Source organism: Cyprinodon tularosa, unplaced genomic scaffold (assembly GCF_016077235.1).
Source record: "Cyprinodon tularosa strain WSP-4 unplaced genomic scaffold, ASM1607723v1 ctg1185, whole genome shotgun sequence".
NCBI classification, from domain to species: Eukaryota; Metazoa; Chordata; class Actinopteri; order Cyprinodontiformes; family Cyprinodontidae; genus Cyprinodon; species Cyprinodon tularosa.
This window is the reverse complement of record NW_024037987.1, coordinates 126,900-148,907: the sequence shown is the minus strand read 5'-3', so window position 1 is coordinate 148,907 and position 22,008 is coordinate 126,900. Positions and strand designations below refer to the sequence as shown.

At 38.1% G+C, this 22,008-nt stretch overlaps 1 protein-coding gene across 2 annotated transcripts in view; it reads left to right on the top strand.

Annotated features, from left to right (window-relative positions):
- Positions 1-6,335, top strand: part of suclg1 (succinate-CoA ligase GDP/ADP-forming subunit alph) — a 28,673-nt gene extending 22,338 nt beyond the window's left edge. Inside the window, exons 9-10 of one of the 2 annotated variants that reach the window (XM_038268041.1) lie at positions 26-44; positions 5,948-6,335. In XM_038268041.1, coding sequence (XP_038123969.1) covers positions 26-44; positions 5,948-5,955 — 27 coding nt within the window. In that variant the 3' untranslated portion in view covers positions 5,956-6,335. The remainder of the gene's footprint in view (positions 1-25; positions 45-5,947) is intronic. The other variant, XM_038268033.1, reaches the window with a different exon arrangement.
- Positions 6,336-22,008: the final 15,673 nt, after the last annotated feature.

Genomic DNA, 22,008 nt, shown 5'->3' with positions numbered 1-22,008 from the left:
AAAAGGTTGTTTCTGTTGTTACCAGGTGATGAAGTCTGTGAAAGGTATGTAATACTGATGATTTAATATGCTATTCCATCAGTTGGCCTTACAATGTGCAACATTCTTTGACCAACCAAAACATTTACAAGAAATTTCAATTGAATGAAGGATAAAATCCTCTTAGAGCTGTGATATTTCATTTCCTCTAACATGATAAACGCTCTGATTTCTCCAACATCCATATCTATCGAACAGAGTTTTATCTTCCCTCAAAGCATGTTGCAAATCCCAGCATAAACTGAAGTTCAGAGCCACTAGGCTGTTCCATCTGCTGTGTTTGCTCCCCCTCGTTTGACATGTTTCTAAATGTGTACCCCGGTTTGTGCATGATGATTCTGGAAGCTGAGTCTCTTTCTCCATCCCCGGTTTTTGTCTGGTTAATGAAGTTTCAGTCAGAAATGTGTCCATCTGTCGTTTGATTTTTAACATGTTGTTGTGGTTTCTTCCCATTTCGTATTTGTTCTTTCTAATTTATGAAAAGTCTCACAAACATTGCATTTTTGGTCTGTTTATGCTTTTTCCATAGTTTTCTTGATACTGGTATCAAAGCATGTCATGTAGGCATAAGCATGTTACAGTTATAGTTTTCCCTTTGAGACGTGGAGATTACAAAATACACACTACCAAAAAGAAACCCTAAAAATTCATTGATTCATTAAAATAAAGATGTTAAAGTTATTAAACATGTCAAATTGTAAATACCTCCACCCATCCATTTCTGTCATGCTTGTCCCAAGCGGGGTTGCGAGGGGAGCTGGTGCCTATCTCCAGCTGTCTACAGGCGAGAGGCGGGGTACACCCTGGACAGGTCACCAGTCCATTGCAGGGCAACAGACATTCACACCTAAAGAAAATTTAGAGAAACCAATTAACCTAACAGTCATGTTTTTGGACTGTAGGAGGAAGCCAGAGTACCCGGAGAGAACCCACTCATACTCAGGGAGAACATGCAACTTAATACAGATAGACTCCGGGCCGGGAATCTAACCAGGAACCAGCTTGCTGCAAGGCGGCAGTGCTACCCACTTACCTATTATATGTTATCAACAGTTTTACTTTTGCTGACTTACTTGATTTTTACACGTTTTAGAGTGATTATACAGTTAAAAATGAAAGTAAAAGTAGACTAGTTATTTTGCACGTTGTATGGAAGACTTTCAAACTAACATAGATTTATACAGTATGAACAGAAAGTTAAAAAAAATATCAAAATGCTTTTATGTTATTTTTTCTGGAAACCCTCCTATTCTCATCATGCCTGAGGTCTTACTGCTCAACATTACATGAAAGCAATTTTAAACTGCTCAGTCACTGAGTGGCATTTTGCAAATAACCAAAATGAAAACATAATTCAAGATATAATGCACTGAAATGGTTCCTTTGTTTTGCTGCTCTGCATCCTTTTTTTATTCTGTTTTCCAGTATTTCTTTTGGTGACATGGTTTTCAGCTCTAAAAGTCTCTCCGTGTGGCACATTCCGAAAAAGGAAAATATTTCCTCAATAACTCGATAATAAATCTAATAATAATTCGCTTTCAAATGGACTAGAACAAATGATCGAAAGCTTGACTCTACATAATCCAACATCTGTATCTGTGCTTGGGGGGGTGTTGCTAAAATCTGATTTTAGTTTAAGAAGGCGGCACTCAGTAGTGCCATCAAAACATATTCATACCCCTTGACATTTTGTTGCATTGCAACTACAGATTTTAATGTATTTATTTGGATTTTTTTATTATGCAAGCACAGAGTAGCAAATGGCTGTGATGCGGAAAGGGGGTTTAGAAAACCCCACAAGCCTACTAAGGTTTTCAATTAGGAAATGTATGTGTATTTGTTAATGTTAATATAAATACAGGCGGGCTGTGAATGCCTCATAGGTGCATAGTTGGTTGGCTATCAAATCTACTTTAATTATTAAATGAGGAGAGAGCCAAGAGGCCCACAGCTCAGGACTTAATTGTCACTACACGGTCACAAGTAAAAGGCAAAGAAATGTAGTTATCATCTATCAAGAAGGGCTATACAGTATATAAATATTTATTTACATGTGTACAGAGCGTCTGTATGGATGGACTATTAATTGTATAGATAATCATAGAGTAATTGTAAACAAATCCAAGTATTTTACTGCATAAGAAGTGCAATATGCAGAGAAAGGTGATCTGGGGAAACTAGACCAAAATTATCTACAGTATGTGCAAAAATAGTGATGTCTTGCTGAGAATTAACGCTTCAGTTCTATTCAAATCAGCTATTCTTATGGTGAAACTTAAAGCTGCAGCCTTACGCTACAGGGACAATTTTCTTCAGCAGATTAAGAAAAGCCCAGCAAAGTTTAACGGTAAGAAGGCTGGAGCTAGTTACAGGCCATCATGAAAGAAAACTTGTTAGAGGTGTGGTCCCTAAGCATGTTCGTGTGTTTAGATGGTTCTGGTCAACGTCTAGACAAAAAATCTAATTGAGAATCTGTGGAAAGTTCTGAAAAATGCATGTTTTTATAGATGTTCATAGATGACTGAGCTGGAACTGTTTTGCAAAGAACAATGGAGTCGGAACCAAGTTAATTTAGTCCCGCTGTGCAACTCCACTCCCAGCTTTATATTCATATATGCTGAAGTGTTGATCACTACTAGTGTTAGCTTTAATTAAAACTCTGTTATACATGTGAGAAGAAAAAGACTCTTCTTGGAGTTTCATTTTAAATGTGCTTCTAACAAAGAACTGCTGAAATAAAGGGGCAACGTTTAATAAGCACGTGTCGACCGACTGAACCGATGTCACCACCTCTTTATTTAAGTTTATCCCAAGAGAGGCTCTGTTAACAAGAAGTATAAAAAGTGAAGGCATATATTACACCCATTTATCATTCTATACTTTCATTACCACTGCTGGAAACAGTTTGTCGGGTTTACATGAATGCATTGCTACATGCTGCTTCAGACTGGGTTTAATCAGAAGAAAATTTGATCAATATGAAACTTAAGAAGGTGAAAAATTGAAATGGGTTAAATGGCTGTGAACAGGCAGTGCTGAGTTTATCAACGGTGCTTTTTGCCTTGAACTACGGCGCAAAGGCCTCTGGGAAATGCAAAGCGTAGGCTGGTTATGAACATTAAAAGTAGAAACTAGAGAGATGGATACAAGATGATCAGAAGGGAGTCTGTTCCTCTTATCTCCAAAAACCTTCAGTAAAGTTTCACGCATTTATATGATGTCTATGCAGCTGTTTACCCCTCAAACTGAAATGATCTTTACACACTTCCTTTTCTCTCCTGCCTAAGCAAAGTAAACAAGATGTGATGTTTTCACCTAAACAGCTCTTTTAATTAAGCCTGTTTTAACTAATTGTATAAAGCCTTTATGATGATAATTTTTATTTTTATTATTCAATCACACAGAGCTCTTTTTTACCTTATGTAGTCATTAGTGCCATAGTTGCCTCAAATACTGGTTCTTGGTTTGGTTGTAGCTACCTGTCATACAAAGTGGTGCCATCATGAAGAAGTATTTCTATATTATACTTATTTTCATTAACCTTTGTTTAACTTTCAGTTTTACTTAATATGACAAATGTTATTTCTAACTCGTCTCTTATGGTACTGTACAGATCATATAGGCTCATTAAACCAAATATTTATCTATAGTATTAATAGCTTTATAAGGTATTTAGTAGTAGAAAGAAGTTAGACTTGCAGAAATGTCTTTCTTGTCAGCTTATCAGGTGCATCATCACAGTTTCGCCCTCATTTCATACCGTTTCATTTATAAATATAATTCAGACTTCTTTTTTGTATTGCATTAATTTTATTGCGTAAGCTTTCGTTTTATAAGGTCAAAGGCAATAGAAAATGGAGAATAAAAAGTGATGCTAAAAATAAAAATATTTTATCAGAAAACTGTGTGAAGCATGGATTCACATAAAGGTTTAGTCAAAAGATTTAACACTTCAGACAAGGCATAAATATTATAATGATGGCCGTTTGTTTTATTTTCTTTGTATACAACTAGATCTACTTTGTTTTTATTCAATCTTTAAAATTGTTTCTATATTTTATGATGCTTTAGTGGAGCTGAAGTTACTAATGACCTGTTAGATTAGCAGCACTTTTATGGAAGAAACCAAGTAATGTTTAATCCTTGCTTGAAAAGATATTCTATAGCATGTCATAATTTTGTCTCGTAATATTGTTAAATTTAACTTCAATACTAACTTTGAGTTCTGACACATCAGTACGGTCTAATTTTGAACCTTTTAGCCTGCAGCAGCTTTTGTTATTGGTATTTTTTTAACTGCTTTTCATCTTGCCGTTTCTTCCATATCCCTGCTGAAGAAAGTATTCCCCTGCCACTGACATGTTTTTAACTCTATAAACACGTGTGGACAGTGATGTTGCATGTCAATTTTTCATCAAATGTTTCACTTTGGATCAAGGGGCAACATTTGCAGTTTAAAGACCCTCTTTTTCCACACATTGTATAACTAAACCCTGATTCGAATGCATCTCTAATCCATTAGCTCTCTTCTTCATGTCTGTTCACTGATGTTCTCTAACAAACCTCTAAGACCTTCACAGAACAGGCAGGTTATTAATAATAGAAGGAAACTATTCCTGCGGAACCCCCCCTCATCCATAGTCCAAAGCCAATATGTGCAGCCAAACAGAAGCCTTTAGATTTGAACGCTCTAATAAATTCAACAGTTGGAAAAAGAGGTTACAGACGTTGTTTACGGTGTCTCACGGCTTCATATATCAGGGTTCCACAAAGCTGCTGTCGTGGCTCATTTGTAAAAGTCTTCTCTTTCATTTCACATTTCCCTCTGCTCTTCCCCATTTTAAACCAGGGGTGTTTTTGCTTGTCTCCTTTGACTGACAACCTCTATTTTTCTCATTTTACTCCTCCCCTTGCTCTTCACTTGTCAAACGACAGACCGGACCAAAAGTGTTTCTTCGCCTGTCCATTTGGAAGACCTCTAAAATCCTTCCTTGAAACATCTATTCATTTTGTGACCTTAGATGTAATGTGTGCTGTTTGTCAACGGCACCGTTATATATATTTTTGTCATTTTTTGCCTTCTGTTAAGCTTTCTTTGTTTTCCCTAATTTACATATTTCCCCTAAACCTTATTCGATTCTTTTATTGTCCACCTTTAAGCAGTAAAACAGCAAGCAGAGCCGAGAACACTCCAGTTTCGTAGATATTTATCTTAATTTATGTTACCCTTCTAGGCAGTCACAATGAGATGGTGAGGGTGCATCTTAAGCACTTTTGGCTTTTCATGTTTTTATTTTCTTGCCTTAGGGTGGCAGTATAACTTCATGCATTCAAAAGCCACAGAGGAATGGGCCAACTTGTGCTTGAGTGCTTGTGTGTTCTCTAGACCTGATAAATGACATTTGCATCAAGTTACTCTCCCTTTTGGAATGGAAAATTCTCTGGGAACGACGTATTCTATCATCCTGCGATTTGTGTGATACTCTGCAAATTGATTATGTAAATAGCAACATCCTTTTTAATGGCTAACATAATGCCTTCTCATTTATAGTCACATGGTTGGACTCCACAGATAAACACAGTTAGCATAACCTCACATAAATCAGATTTTCACAAATGTAACCCCCCCATCGATTGGAGGAAGCCATCTGTTTTATTGTTGACAACCAACAAGTGAGCCGTTTTACTGCTCGTGCTTTCCCACACGTATGTTCTGCATGAGGTTGAATCTCATGGCATGAAAAAGAGACACCAGAGCTACTCAGCAGTCTCTCCCCCAACAGCAGATCAGATACACAGGATCAAAACAAGTCTGTATGAATTCCACATGAATAAATCATTCATATCTTTCTGTCTCCCTTCGTTTCACGCTGTGTCTCTTCTTTCTCTTTGTTGTCTGTCTTTGCAGGAGTTTGAGAAGAGGAAAATGTTGTAAATTGCGCTCCAAGACACCCGACTTTTACCCCATTCACCTTGGAAACGAGAGCTGGACATGCCCTGAAGTATCTGTAAAACCCAACATTGAGACACACAAGCAGTGTTTCTATTGTAATTTTTCTGCCATGAACTTGTACCTTGCACATAAAGAGAGAAATAAAACATTAGTGTCTTAATTGTGTTCAAACATTTCTGTTATAAACAGTGTAGAAGCTTTATCGATGTTTTCTTCCACGCCGTGCTACCAGGGTAAAAGGGAGATGCCACAATTTCATCCTGTAACACTGTGAAATGTATTTCATCACCGGTTTCTCTGGCTGTCCACTTAAAAAAAGAAAAAATATATAATTTTCCTCCTGTGTTGTGTGTGTACTTTCAAACTGCATGCACAACAAGTTCCTCAGTCCCCAGTTTTTCTGTGTCTAAGATTTAAAATACTTTTTTTTTTGTTTTTCTGTTAGACTTTCTGGCGATATCAGACTCTGGTTTATCCTGCTAGAGCCACTTATCTGTTGGTACCGCTGGTAAAGATATTTAAAAAGGCTCAAAATGGTATACGTCTGACAGAAAAACGAGATTAAACACAAAACATAAGAATTTTGTGTTTTTCTCTTTATTTTAATCTATAAACTTTGATTGGTAACCTATGCCCCTGGAATAGGTTACCAATGAATGAATGTGACACGAAGCTACCCATAATTCCAAAGGGACCAAACAATTCATGTAAGGAAGATTTTATTTTTAAAGTCAGGGGAAAACTTTGAGGTTAACCAGAATTATATCTAAAATTGGAGCAATAAATAGTGTTTTAGTCAAGACCACACCAACTGAGACCAAGGAGCTCAGACACAAAAAAAGACCATATTTGGTCTCGGCCTCTTAATGTCTTGGCCTTATCTCGGTCTCAGTACTCCTTGGTCTTTGTTGGTTTGTCTTGACTACACTAGCAATAACTGGAAATATGAAACATGATGATTTACAACAACAAGAAAGCAGGAAGCACAATGTCAGGAGTAATAAAAGCAGTAAAAGGACTGCTATAAGTCAGCATTCCACTGTCCTGCAAGCTCTAAATGTATTGATCCAGCACATCCGAATCAAATGAGTAGGTAATTCATTCCTGAGCGAACATGTGAAGGAGGGCATTTAGCTTCTGATTAAGCTGCATCAAACAGGCCTGTTGAAGATGCTGGTGGGATACCCCGCTAAAGCTCAATGTTGAGAGCTGCATCATTTTCTTTACATAACATTTAGCTTCTGCTTACAAGAAAACCTTTTAAGTTTCTGTTTTGTTTCCTAAACAACCTTTCTACTCTGTTGCACCATAATGGGGGATGACAACAGCTGCAAATTAGCTCAAAACTAAATTGCAGCTCATGTAGACAGCTCTGTAAACTCCAGGCAATTTTGTGTTTGGTGCAGTTGATCACACATGGTGCGTCTGAAAAGTATCTTACTGAACAAGCAGAGTTCTAACAGTTATAAATGGTATTGTAAAAAACTATCGAATGCAAAGGTAATGTTTTCTTATACAGGATAAATGCTAATATGTGTTTACAAAAAGATTTTGGCTTTGATGTGAGCGACAATTCCTCTCTTAGGGCCGGTTTGCGGCAAAGTAGTTTGTACAAACTAGTGCATTAAGAAATTTAAATCTTACAGTGACACCCCCACCCCCTCCAAAAAAAAAAAAGTGTATATATATATATATATATATATATATATATATATATATATATATATATATATATATATATATATATATATATATTAGCCTGTAGAAAAATGCACATACCAAATGGCTCACAAGAAGTGACTGTGGATGAGATTACTGCGCGTACGCATCCCCGCTGCATTGGCATGTTGCTCCACAGGCGCAGGGGGTCTGGTTTCTCCGTCAGGGCGACATGGCATTTAGAACGTCGGACAGCACTTCTGAAAAACGAGATTGGGAGATCCCAGCTCTTGCTGCAACTGTACGCTGGAATGACCCAGATGCAAAAAAGTGCAACGTTGCAAGGAGTTTTGTGATATCTGGTATTGCGTGGGTCCTCCTTGTGGCTGGCTCCAAATCCATTCGGAGTTCCCCCAACAGCTCCAAAATAGCAATGCTGGATAAACGATATGTTTTGATGATCGTTTCCTCGTTCATTCCAAAAATATTCACACGGAGTGAAAAAATGCGTTCTCTGCGTCTCCTTGCTTCATTTCGATGTCTCCTTGTTGCGACAATAACCGCTGCCATGTGTGCACAATTACGCATACAGACCATTTGCACCTTCTTTTGAAACGTGTTAAATATAGAGTCAGATACCGTTAGCAAAATTGCTTTCAGGTTTGATAAATCACTTTGCGAGTGCTAAATTAATATATTTACATGTTCTCCTCCCACAAGACGCACTTTTGCGTGTAAACGCCCCATATTGCATATTCATTGCAGAAAAAGTACAAGAGGCGCTATTTAGCACGTTTTAAAGACCAAATCCTTTTAGCACGCTGTTGATAGATCAGTTTGTACATTTTTTAGCGTGCGCAGTGAAATAGCTCACGTTTTTACACGCAAACCTTTGATAGATCCGGCCCTTAGAGTCCTGTCATCTACTGAAATACTCAGATAACTGTAATAATTGTGTGCATCAAAGATGGTCAAGGAGCTGCATAAGGGAGCTAGTGAACCACTTTGTGGCATGATGTGGAAACAGTCCTCTGATCCTGAATGTCAGCAAGACAAGGGAGAGGATTGTACATTTCAGAAGAAACGGGAGCAAGTTTAATCCTGCTAGCATGATCGGCGCAGATATGGAGTTGGTGGAGCAATATAAATCCTAGTGTTCACCTGGGCCACAAACTAACTGGACTGGAGACACAACTTTGAAGCTGTCTACAAGAAGGTGCAGAGCAGGCTGTACTTCCTAAAGAAGCTCAAGTCCTTTGGTGTTTGCAGCAAGATGATACATATCTTATATAAATCTATTGTGGAAAGTGATCTTTTCCTCCATCATCTGCTGATGAAACAGCATCAGAAGTTAATAAAGAAGGGCGGCTCTGTTGTAGAACCTCTTGAGATGATTTCACAGAGGAATTCTTCATAAAGTGAAGACCTCATGGACAGCAGTGAGCATCCTCTTCAAAAGTTTGTTAAACAGTGTCTTCAGGAAGATGTTTTTTCCAGGTGCAACACAGACCACTACAGAGGAGCCTTCCTGCCTACAGTTAGCAAAAGCTACAACAACTGGAAAAAAAAAACATGAGTTACTGTAACATTTATCTTTGGGATTAATAAAGTGTTTTTGAATTGAATTGAATCACTCAGCTACGCTCATGTGGGGACTTGCCATACCCTGTTTGCCACTTTTTTACTTTATACATATAGTTTATACCTATGAAGGGGTGGCTATGTGAATGCAAGTTCAATTGGATAGGGTCATAGGATGTAAATCACAATGCTTTCCAGGAAAACTGGTAAAGAAAATATTAAAACATGAGAAGTATTATCATGTTAACAGAAAATTACAAATCAAAGTATGTCTCTGTCCTTTAAAATGCATATTCAGTTTTCTTGATATTCAAATTTCATTAGGCCTCAGTTATTTGTCATTTAGGTTAATTTCACACATGCATACACACAATGTGATGAACAAATAAACTGTCTTCTGAGTACTGATATTTTAAGCCTTAGAATGAAGGAAGCTTTCTAGAAAAAAAATGTTACACAATATACTGTGTTGGTGTTTAACCACCTTCATAGTATCTCACATAGTTTTCATATAAAATCAGCATACGGTATTACATGTCTACTCAAATGTGTTTAATTTCGACGTAAGCTTTGTTCTCTACTTCCATCTTAGCATTCCTCCATATCATATTCTTGATGAATAATGAAAAAACAAATGATCTCAAATGAATAGCATGCAAAGTTAATTTATGTAAGACATTATGACCCAAGAAGTGGAAGAACAGTTATTACTTTAGAACTGGCTATTTACAAAGGGTAAGACAAAAACATTTTAACTGAAAGTTGACTAGAGGGACAAAGCTACACAAGCAGGAAACATTGATTAATGCGACCTTAGAAATATTGTGACTCAAAGCTGTTTTAGATTTTGGGGGATATTATTAAGGCGTAGACTGTGGTTACAGTTGGAACTTCCAGAGCCACCATGTATACAGCCACTACATGATACCTCTATCAGAAGAAGCCACCTTCAAGCTGCCACAGATGCAGATTTTATTCTTCTGCAAGACTTGGCAGCTGTGTTAAGTCTTTGGTTTAATTATCCTGTTATCACTGTGACTAACTGGCCAGCAAATGTTTGTGTTTTCACCAGCTGTAAGCCATAATTATCAGAAAGAAAATGAACACCTTAAATATTTTACACTGATTTATCATTTAATATAATCAGAATCAGAAATACTTTAATTATCCCAGAGGGAAATTACTTTTGTTACACCGCTCCAGTTAGTTTTTTTTAATAATGTATTATTATTATCATTATTATTAAATAACTGAAATTCATTAACATTTTTATGTTATTAAAATATGTGATTGTGAGATGCATTTGTATGTTTTACACTCTTGTTTTTTTTTTCTTTTTTCCCTGTGGAATAGATGCTCTGCAGATGTTTCTGGTCCAGTTTCAAAAAGTGTCTCTTGATCTTTTTTCATTTATGACTCAAAATCACTGGCAACCAGGTTGTGCTCCCTGATTTTAAACATCCAAAAGAAGTAAACAAGGTTGAGAGTCACCGACTGAAGTTCATTATTTCCATTTTAGGGAGCGGGTGGGCTTCTTCCCTTACAGTATTCATTTTGGTCACCTTAATCGATTGCACTTCTATCACATGCCTTTTCTTTGATGCAGTTTTCTACTTTTTCTGCTGTAAATGTAGAGACTGTGAGAAGAACAGTGCAGTCCATTTAAAGTTAACCTCTGAACAAGCCAACCCAAGTTCAACAAAAGCTAAATCCTGGCCATATTACTGTACACAGGGTGGCATCAAATAGAGTAGAGGGGAAAATAAAAGCAGCAGATAAGGTTGCAGTTGAATCTGCTCCCTCACAACCTGCTTAAATTAAGTCACTGCGAACATAAGTGTGTAATGGAGCGTATAATGCCCTGCACTGGACATATCTAAAGCGTCTTTTCCTTTATCTTCTTCACAGCACTCAGCCAAAACAGATTATTCTGTGTACACAGAGTTAACAATTACATTTTAATCTGCATTAGCAAATTAACATATTGACTGACTAGAGGAGAAAGCCTATTTGTTTATGGGCGCAGATGTTCGTGCTTGAACACAGGAGTTGTCGGACTTAGATATGCTCAGGTTGGTCCCAGACAGTAACATGAAATGAATCTAGAGTTTGGTTTTTGTTTTGCTCATTAGGCCTCAGTTAGCTTTTTTTTGTTAAAGTTTAATCGTCGAGCACTAACTTACAAAAATCCGAACCTTGTACATGGAATGACTGTAGCTAGTCATAGTAAAAAAATAAATCACAACTCTTGGTAGTACATTAGTACATAGTACATTTTTTAATTTTGTTTACCTTAAAACTGGCCACACCAAAAGCCTCTTAGGCTGGGCATACACTGTATGATATTTTCAATAGTGTTCTCAGCTACAGCTCAAAATGTACGATGAAACCACAGGGTTCACAGCTCATGATGTACAGTCATATGAAATATTATCCATCCATCCATCCATTTTCTAGCACGCTTATCCCGAGTGGGGTCGCGAGGGGTGCTGGTGCCTATCTCCAGCTGTCTACGGGCGAGAGGCGGGGTACACCCTGGACAGGTCGCCAGTCCATCGCACGGCAACACAGAGACAAACATGACAAACAACCATTCACCCACACACTCACACCTAAGGGGACTGTAGTGAAGCCAATTAACCTAACAGTCATGTTTTTGGACTGTGGGAGGAAGCTGGAGTACCCGGAGAGAAACCCACGCATGCTCAGGGAGAACATGCAAACTCCATACAGAAAGAAAGAAGGCAGCCGTGCTACTCACTCCGCCACTGAGCAGCCCACTTAATTATTTTTATTTCTAAATATTTGGGTGTTTGCAACAGCTAGTTTGAAATATATATTAACTGATGGACGCAGTAATATTTCAGTATTGAATTGAGTTTTATTGGACTAACAGAAAATGTGCAATATGCATTAAAACAAAACTTGACAGGTGCAAAAATGTGGGTACCCTAATCATTTTACTGATTTGAATACCCTTAACTTCTTTTCGCTGACTCACTGAAACACAAAATCGGTTTGGTAACTTCATTAACATTTGAACTTCACAGCCAGGTGTATCGAATCATGGAAAAATGAAATGTATTGTTGCAAATTGTTCTCCTGTTTGAATCTCTTTTGAAGATTCATCATGGGCACCTCAAAACAACTCTCAAATGATCACCTGGGAATGTTCAGGGGAAGGATACAAAAAGTTGTCTCAGAGATTTAAACTGTCAGTTTCCACTGTGAGGAACATAGTAAGGAAATGGAAGACCACAGGGACAGTTCCCAGAAGCGGCAAGCCAAAATAAATATCAGAGAGGCAGAAGAGAAGAAAGGTGAGAATGGTCATGGACAACCCACAGACCACCTCCAAAGACCTGCAGCATTATCTTACTGCAGATGGTGTCACTTTGCATCGTTCAACAATTAAGGGCACTTTGCACCAGGAGAAGCTGTATGGGAGAGTGATGCTACCTGTGGACTGATTAAAAGGTTGAGTTGTTTGGTCATAAAAAAAGGCGTTATGCATGGCGGCAAAAACCCAGCGTTCCAAGAAAAGCACTTGCTACCCATTGTTAAATTTGATGGAGGTTCCGTCTTGCTTTGGGGCTTTGTTGCCGATGCTGGCACTGGGAATCTTGTTAAAGTTGTCTTTTATTTAATAAATATTCCACTTGCCAAAAGGCTGGAATGCTTTTGTTTATGTCTGATCTCACTATGCCAACAGCTAGCTAGCATCCCAGCACATAATTTTCATACTGCTGCTGTCTTTAATCTGTGGGTGGAATTTAAGCACAGATTTGATTTAGACGGATAAACAGGTTTGACCATGATTTAAATTAAGATTCCTAAAGGGAATATTTTATCTAACACTGATGTCTTACTAGAGAGCTGGAGAGTTAAGGGAATAAATAATTAGCCTGTTTTTAACAAATGGGAACAATGGCCAACTGCTGGAGTCCCTAAAGAATGAAACAAGCCAAAAACAAAACACCATAAACTTTTTAGCTCCATTCATACAGCCTGGAAGCTCTGAGATTAATGCATTCATTGTTGCTAGGTGACAGAAGAACAGCTGCTAAAGGCTAGCCCATCCACAGCCACTCATTCTGGCATTTGTGGCCTTATTAGCCCCACCTTTTGTATTGGGGATGTAGTGCAGTTCTCTTTACAAATTCCCCATAAGATTTTAGAGTGACTCAGATTATTTTTCTACAGCCTTTCAGAGCATTGGAAACAGAAAGCACCAAAATTACCAGGGAGTAATTTTACCTGGGTAAATGGAAAAGATGGAAAATCATTGTAAAGACAAGTTCCATGATTTTCTTATTAGTTTTTTCCCCCATGCCATCATTTTGCACTGATCTGACTGTTCTGTGCCATGTCAGTCAGATTGGATCAGCTACATCTAGCTGATCCAATTTGACTGATACAGATCAAACCGCATGCCCTAACCTCTCTATTGGCATGTTTTTGGGGTGCTATGTGATGCTGTTCATGGCTTGCTAAAATATCTCAGGCATTTTAAGCATGCAGCCAAGAATCTCTTTGCCAATGCTGGCTTCTGTGTAACAACTTGCATATTTATAAATACCGCTAATCTCTCAAATCAAAGTTATTTTCCAAAAGCCTATAAACAAAACATGTATAAAAACTAATAAGCACTATAAGATATCATATATATATATATATATAAAAAGACATAATTTTAATTATGAATAGAAAGAAAGGAATACTGTATCTAAGATTACATAAACCCACAATAAAAATAATAATAATAAATAAATTATTTTAACTGTTCCTTCTTTAGAGGTGAATGATTTCATGAGTGTCATGAATTGGCAGAATAAATGTGTTTAAAGGTTTATATAGTTGATTGTGCAAATAGTAGCTTTTCCAAGTTAGAAAGGGAGCATTTGTTCTGGGAAGAAAAAGGGAAATATTGGGGTAGTCATCCTTTTTTCGTATTCCATACACTCAACATGCCCCACACAAACCATGCTTATAAGATGGTGCAGTGTTCTTCAGTTTGAAAGTCTTACTTTTGCTCCTTTCAGACAATTAGTGTTATTGTGATCAAGCAGTTCCATCTTCATTTCCTTTGAACATGAAACATTTATTCAAACATTTATTTGCTTGTTTAAGTGAACAAATTCAAATATAAGTCAGGCTATAATATACCAACGTTGGATCAGGGTAGCACCCACTCCATCAATGATAAGTGGTCTGACATTAAATAGAAAGAGATATTAAAGGGACTAAGGCCTTTGTATCTTTCTCCCAGTCAGCCACTTTGGGCATCACCACACCCTGATACGTTTTAATGTTTTCTGGGCAGGTACCTGACATCCTTACCTAATTCATTTCATCAGAGGACATTTAAGTTTGTGTCAGTGCCTGAAATTTGGAGACTGAGTTCCATTAAAGCTGCAGTCTGTAACATTGAGAAGAGAGCAGACTTCGACTGAAAATTTGAAGAAAAACAGGTTTCACGCCACTCCCCCACCCTCTCTGCTTCACTCATGCCCCACCTCCAAGCCCCACCCCTCTCACAGCATTTGCGCGGCTACCGCATGCGACCAGAAGGGGGGGGGGGGGGCGGGATTCAGCGTGTGTGAGATGTGATTGACACTCCATCAGACGCTCCTCTGGCTGTGATTGGTTGTTTTGACTCGTCCCGAATTATTCTTTCCAGATTGAAATACAGGCAGTAGGCGGTACCAATTGAAGCAGTTTTTTTCACAGGTTACATATCACATGTACTGCTGTCTGGGCATAGGGACAGTTTTAGCCAATATGACAAAAAAAGTGATTTTTAAAAACTTACAGACTTCAGCTTTAAGAAATAATCCAAAACAGTTTAAAGGTGATTTTTGAAACAAAAGCAAATCCAGATTAAGTTTCCAGATTGCTATTCCAAAGTGCTGACTCTAACCGGTGTAACTAGTTACAGTAACAGTAATTTTTTTTATCAAAAAGTTATTGAGTTAGTAGCTCAACTGCAGCCAGTAACTGAGTAAATAACTTAGTACTTCACTATAAAAGTAAGAAATGTCCAGGCAAAGTAACGATATACTTATTTTTTGGGATCTAAAATGTTGATGAATTTGTATAACTTTCATATTGTCAAAACTTTAAAAACAACTGTGACTGAAATTAATAAATATACAATTTTTGATATTGATGTGTTGATTTATACTTTAATTGGACTTATCTGATAACTGGGGAGTGTTGGCCTAGTGCTTAGAGCAGTGTGCTTGTGCTCTGAGAAGGTTGCAAGTACTTGGTTCCATCCCCACAGCCTGCACTCTGGGTTCCTGAGCAAAACCCACACTGCTCCCCAGGCACCGTAGAATGGCAGCCCACTGCTCCCTGAGTGAATCTCCCGATTGTGGGACAATAAAGGGACTTATAAAACATTGTTATCTAGTCTACATGTCATGATCCTGCACTTTGTGGACTTTTTGGTTCTGTTTTAGTTTCTTTTTTAATTTTTTTGGTAATTGGTTTCTTTTCCATTTTCTGTCATTATAGTTATTTTCTGGTTATATGTAAGCAGTGTTGTGTTTCTTGTATTGCTCTCAGTTGCCCTCTTCTGCCAGTCTCCTTTCCTCTACCTTCTAGTTGCTTCTATCCACACCTGCTCCCTGTTATCTGATTAAGCCCAGTCTATGTTGGGTTTTCTAATATATACTCTTCCTCTGCAGTTCCTCAGTGTTGGTTTCTCTTAGTTTCTTCCATGCTTATGTGTGTTTCTCCCTGGCATCTCCTGGGTCCATGTATCTTTTGGTCATTGAATTTTCGTTTCATAAACGGGAATTAAAAATACAAAAACAAACGGTGATTTGGTTTTTGTTTTCACATAGAAAAAAGAAAATTGGTTTTCAAAGCGAAAGCGTTTTTCTTTTTCATTTGAAATTTGAAAAATGATTTGAGTTTCATTTTCCATTTTGAGAGGATGGGGAAACTACTTGCTGCTGTGTAATTGAGCTTGAGCAAGGACCTGGAGCCATACGTTGTTTTCCGAATAAATAAAAGAGTCTCTCTCAGGACCGAAGTAAGAAACTTTGGGACAGTTAGAAAGATATTCACAGATTAGGCTTCTCTAGATCAATAACTCGTTGGCTGATCATTTCTTCTAAAAAACTGACATCTCTCTGCAACCACAGCAAGGCAGACAGCGAGCTACAACCATAGTTTCCTAAAAATGAGTCTCCCATTGCGCTGACCAAATGACCAAAACATACCCGGACCCTCCTGGTTTTGATTTCTAGTTTATTGTTTCTGGATTTGTGTTTCTGTTGCCATCTACAGTGCATTAAAGCCGCAAGAACTCATATCTGCCTCCTCATCTCTGCATTTAGGTCCTCAATTAGCTTCCACCAAACCTGAAACGACACCATTGTAGTGTGTTTGAGGTATAATAAATGCGGTATATTTGTTTAGATAAGATATCACTATATTAAATCTTAACAAATAAAGAACAATAACAAATCTAGATGTTTTACAAATTTTTATTTAGATTGCACACTAACAGGTTACTAACGGCTTGAAAATTGGTATAACATAAAAAAAATGATTTTTTTAAGTAATTTAGCATAAAATGTCACATGTCACACCATTCCAGATAAATAATTTAACACATAAGATGAGCCTGCCCCCCGTCCAGGTATGAACAGTTTTAGGAGAGGAAAACAAAACAAATTCTGAATATTTTGTTGAGGCAATTTAGGTTGAATAGGTAATTTATGCTTTCCTAATAGAAAGTTGGTTTTACTCAAAAAGCTTTGTAAGAATGCCTAGAATTCACAAAAACATTCACCGCATGTCCTTAATACCTAGAGAGTGCAGTCAAATCAATTGTCAGAGTGGAAGATATAAGAATATTCCACAGAGCAGACGGGAGTCTTAATGAACTCAACAGGGTACTCTGCAAGCGGCCTTGCACACGCTGCAACACCTTATGAGTAATGCATGAGAAGAGAGGTGTTGTACTGTGCCAAGGTGACCAGCATGTAAATGATCTATGTAATTGAACAATCGCTAATAAAACCAATAAAAATAAACCTTGTGTTTAAAGAAATGGCTTTTGTTTTTTTCGCCTCTAAAACTTTCATACTTTGCTCAAGGATGAGTAGGAACATGCTGTGTTCTGTGGACCATTATCATTGAAATGTTACAGTAGGTTGGACTGCCACCTGTCTACTTGGACAACACTTTCCTTTTGGGCCAAACATCAATTTGCAGGATGAGGAGGTTAAAGTCAGATTTGTTGCCTTGTTTCTGTGTGCCATCTGCAGGCCTAATTCACCTGCTCATCCATTGAAGACCATAAATAGATTGTTTTCAACCAGAGAATGCCCCCAATCTTCGACGAGCGATTTTATTGATTCTATTGATCCTAGTTGATGCTTCTACGCCAGGCTGGCATAGCCTCATTTAAAACAGTGGAGAGCAGTGGTAAGAACAAGAAATGAAACAGAAAAGGCTTGACAGTATCAATTTGCATGAGGCGATATTGTTTTAATAGAACCACTGGCTTGAGATTGCTTTGGGAATTGAGGGCAGAAATGAGGACAGAGAAGCAGATGTACAGGGGATCCTGGAGCAGAGCCCCATTCTTTTCTCTTTTTATTTTAATCAGGTGCAGATTGGTTTCTTCTTCTGATGGAGGACATTGTTATTTGTGCGGCTCATGATGAAAGAAAGCCACAGAACAATGCTTCAAACAGTGGGTGATGCAAGCCTAGTGTGAGCCATTTGGTTCTTTGAGGGTTCCTTTCCTGGTACTGATGTTTGAAATTTAACTGGGAGCAGGTCCAGTACCTGTCATGCGGCTAAACAGCTGAACAATGGATTGAAAATAAACTCACTAAGTGCTTTGACATTTATAAGCAAACACCCACTTGCAATGTTGCAGCTGCTTAGCATTTTTTCTGTTTTTGCAATTTCAGTGTGCAAAATGATCAGCATGACACTGTCCTTTTTGATATAATGTATTTTAGATATTCATCACAGCATCTTTAATGCAATTCAATTCAGTTTGTTTATATAGTGCCAATTCACAACATGTCATCTCAAGCCTCTTTACAGAGACAATTCATCCAGATCATGCAGTCAAATTGATTCAGTTTTCTAAAGGAAAATCAGCTGATTCTATTAACTCATTGACTCGAAGGCAATCCCTCACACCAAGAATGCTTGTAGTGACAGTGGGGAGGAAATTTCTCTTTTAACAGGAAGAAACCTCCAGCAGAACCAGGCTCAATGTGAGCGGCATCTGCAGAGGCTGACTGGGGTTCAAGGAGACATAGAAGCAGATATACAGAGAGAAGCAAAGATTTAAAAGGCCACTTTTAACCAGCTCCACAGGCGGCCCTGTCCGGGAAACACAAATCCAGGCAGACCAGCTCAGAACCAGCCACAGTCACAGTCAGAGAGACAGGACTACAATGGAAAAACAGGCGAAGCTAGAACATCTATAAACGAAGTTTATGGATGATATTACAGCTGATATTTCTCTCCACATCTTACTGCTGTGAACAATTAATCCTAGCCAAAATGAGTTTTGAAGATGCTGAAGGTCACAAAAAATGGTGAAAGCAAAAGAAAAAAGACAGAGGCGAGGAAAGTGTGGTTTTAATCCAAGCAACAATATCATCATCACATATATTAATGATACTATTGCAATGCCCTATTAAATCAAAAACCATCCTAAAAGTAACTTTGTAAGGATTTTTTGTGCCTAAATTCCCCTTTCCTAAAATGTTTGAATAGCACTCTCACACAGGCCAGGAGCTTATCTTCAGCAGCAGCTTTGCTACTCTGTTTTCATAAAAATTAATGAAATAATAGCAGAGGAACAATGGGAAACCAAAAGATAGCGTTCTTTTGATCCACACACTCTTTTCCAATTAGTCAGTATAACCCTTACGACCATGCCTCTCAAAGCACATACAGGGTTGCAGTATTTATTGTAGCTGATAATGAAGCAATGTTGCTGAAATATGACCTTAAAACCGTGTGCAGGACAAGGTGTATAAACTGTAGCAGAAAACACAGGAATTCACAGCATAGTTAAGCCACTGATGTTTTAAAGCTTTATTTAGGTATACTAAAAACCGACTGGAACAAATCATCAACACTTAGAGGAATTAATGAGTCAAGCAGACTAGATTAACATCTATACTGCCCCTCTGCCCCTTGCAGTGTTCTATCTGTGCTTATGAGGGGCTGCAGAAGAAGGATTAATAACATATGAATAAATACCCCAGGAAAACGCTGAACATTTACTTTTGTTCAGATGCTTTTTATTTTTTAGTACAATGTGGTGCTTTTTATATACGCAGCTCTCTATTTTATTCTTTTTCCTTGCAATTACCTTTTATTTCCAGATAAAACACACAGCACATTGTCTCATTTAAAATGCTAAGCTCTTAATGAGTTATTATATAGCTTACATCGCACTTTTAACCTTTAGTCAATGAGATAAGGCCAATAGACATATCTTCGTAATCTTGTTATTAGAGCATCCTATTAGGTAGTCGAACTGTTCTGGACTAATTCTTTAAAAAACAAGTTTTTGGGAGCGTTTACTCTGATGTGTTTTTATGCCTGTGTGATATAAGCTCACTAGTTAGCTTCTCAGGTCTAGACCAGTGTGTTGTTTGGGAATAAATCAGATCTCCCTGATGACGGAGAGAGAAATGTCTGACACTGAGGGGCGTGTTTCATGAGGGGAGCTTAGGTTGAAAACAATGAGAGAGCAAAGTAATCTCTTTGAAAAACAATCTGCCACAACACAGCCTCTCATGGTCACAATGGAAGCACATCTTGGTTTTCCTCCAAATGGTTTGAATTTTTGATTCTGCCATGAACTTTGATTAAGCTGTTTACCTGTTTGCAGGTAAAGAATATATAGGATATAAACACTCAGATAATCCTGAAATATATAAGCGCATATTTGACACTGCACTAGAAGACTTATCTCTTTGTGTACCTTGTAGCCCCTTCCAGTTCCAAAACACATGTTTTGCTGCTATAGATAAGGATATAAAAGATTTAAGTACTTTCTTCTGACATATCCAGGCTGTATAGATTGCCAGTTTGTTGTATATAAGTGTCAATAAAGCCTCCTTGCAGCTTTTTATTTGCTCTCCTCTTAAACCAGCCCCTCATAATCATACAGCTTTACTGCAAACTTTACAGATGCATGTATATGAGCAGGGTTAATTTCAGCAATTTATATCAAATGTGAAGCGAGGATTATAGAAATTGAGTGCTCATTCACTCCACCTGTGTCAACCACACCCAATCAGCATGACTCAGCTCATCTTGTCTCCTGGCTTTATAAGCCTCTACCAGTGATCCAGTCAGTGCAATATTTTTTTGAAAGCCACTATGTATGTAGATATCCCTTGTGCTTTGCCTGTCTGATCTTTTTTTTCTTCCGTTTCCTGATTTCTCCATCTCACTTTACTGATTTCTCTCCTCCTGTTTTGATATTGTGGACCATGACCCTGTATCTGAGCTACTACCTGCATCAGCCCTTTGGATTTATCTGCCTGAGTCTGCCTCCATGGTTCTGACCCTGCTTCTGTTCTCTGACCACCAAATCAAACCTCATCCCAGGATCTGTTTGGCCTTGAGTGTGTCTATATTTCCAAAGCTGTTTTCTGAATCTGATAATAATGACCTGCCTAGCCCCAAGGTTCATATTTCCACTTCCAAAAATCTTTCAGTGGGTAGGAAGAGAGCCACTCTCTCTCACCCCCTCCTTACCTGTGTGGGGCGTCTTCACCCTGCTGTCAGCTTCCGCTAAGGAACCAAATCAAAGGATTCACATCTCCACCAGCATCAAGCAATCAAACATTTGCGCCTTTCTTGAAAAAATGTATAAAGTCAAATAAAACCATTTCAACGAAGACCTTCCCTTTTAAAATTAATAATGTGTGGTTTTCTTTTTTCCTAACTTGTGATTTTCTGTCAATGTGACAAAGATTCAGGAAATCATCAGAACTTACATGTGAATGCACGTTTCCTCCGCCATTAGGTCGCCATTACACCCGCTGCCAAATTCCAGTGAGCCTGCACTGATGTAGGCTCGCTATTTAAGGACTAAACTCACCCTACCCACTACTCGGTTTGGGATGGCCCTTAATGTGGTGGAACCTCCATGCAAATGCAGATTTGAAATGGTTAGTGCTGATATGGGAAATGTTTAGGGGGAGGTTTGGGATCGGATCAATATCAAAAGTGTTTAAACCTGGGATAAGATTAAAAATTGACTGACTGTTGCTAAGAGTTTTAATATTCTCTATTCAAACAAAAGTAAAATTGTAATTTCTTTATGCAGTAAATGTCTAGTTGTCTGGGGGAAAAGTCCATAGGTACAGAATCTAATCCTTATAGTGCAGTAGAAATTCTCTATAGTCAGTCATATTTCTGGAACCCTACCATCTGGTGATGGTCTGCTGTGTTCTTTTAAGCCCAAAGTCAGCACAGCCATCTACTAGGACATTTCAGTGCATGTCATGCTTCCCTGCTGGCACCTACCCACACTACACAAATTACTGATTTAATGACCAAGATATGACCGTGCTTGATTGGTCAGAAAACTGGCCTGACCTAAGCCCCACAGTGAATTCATGGAGTCTGACAAGAGGGAGATGAGATACCAGAGCCAACATTGCAGATGAGCCAAAAGCTGCTATTAACACAACCTAATTACAGAAATAAAATAGCTTTATAATGGCTCAGTATTTTATTGAAAATACTCATATTGATCTGTG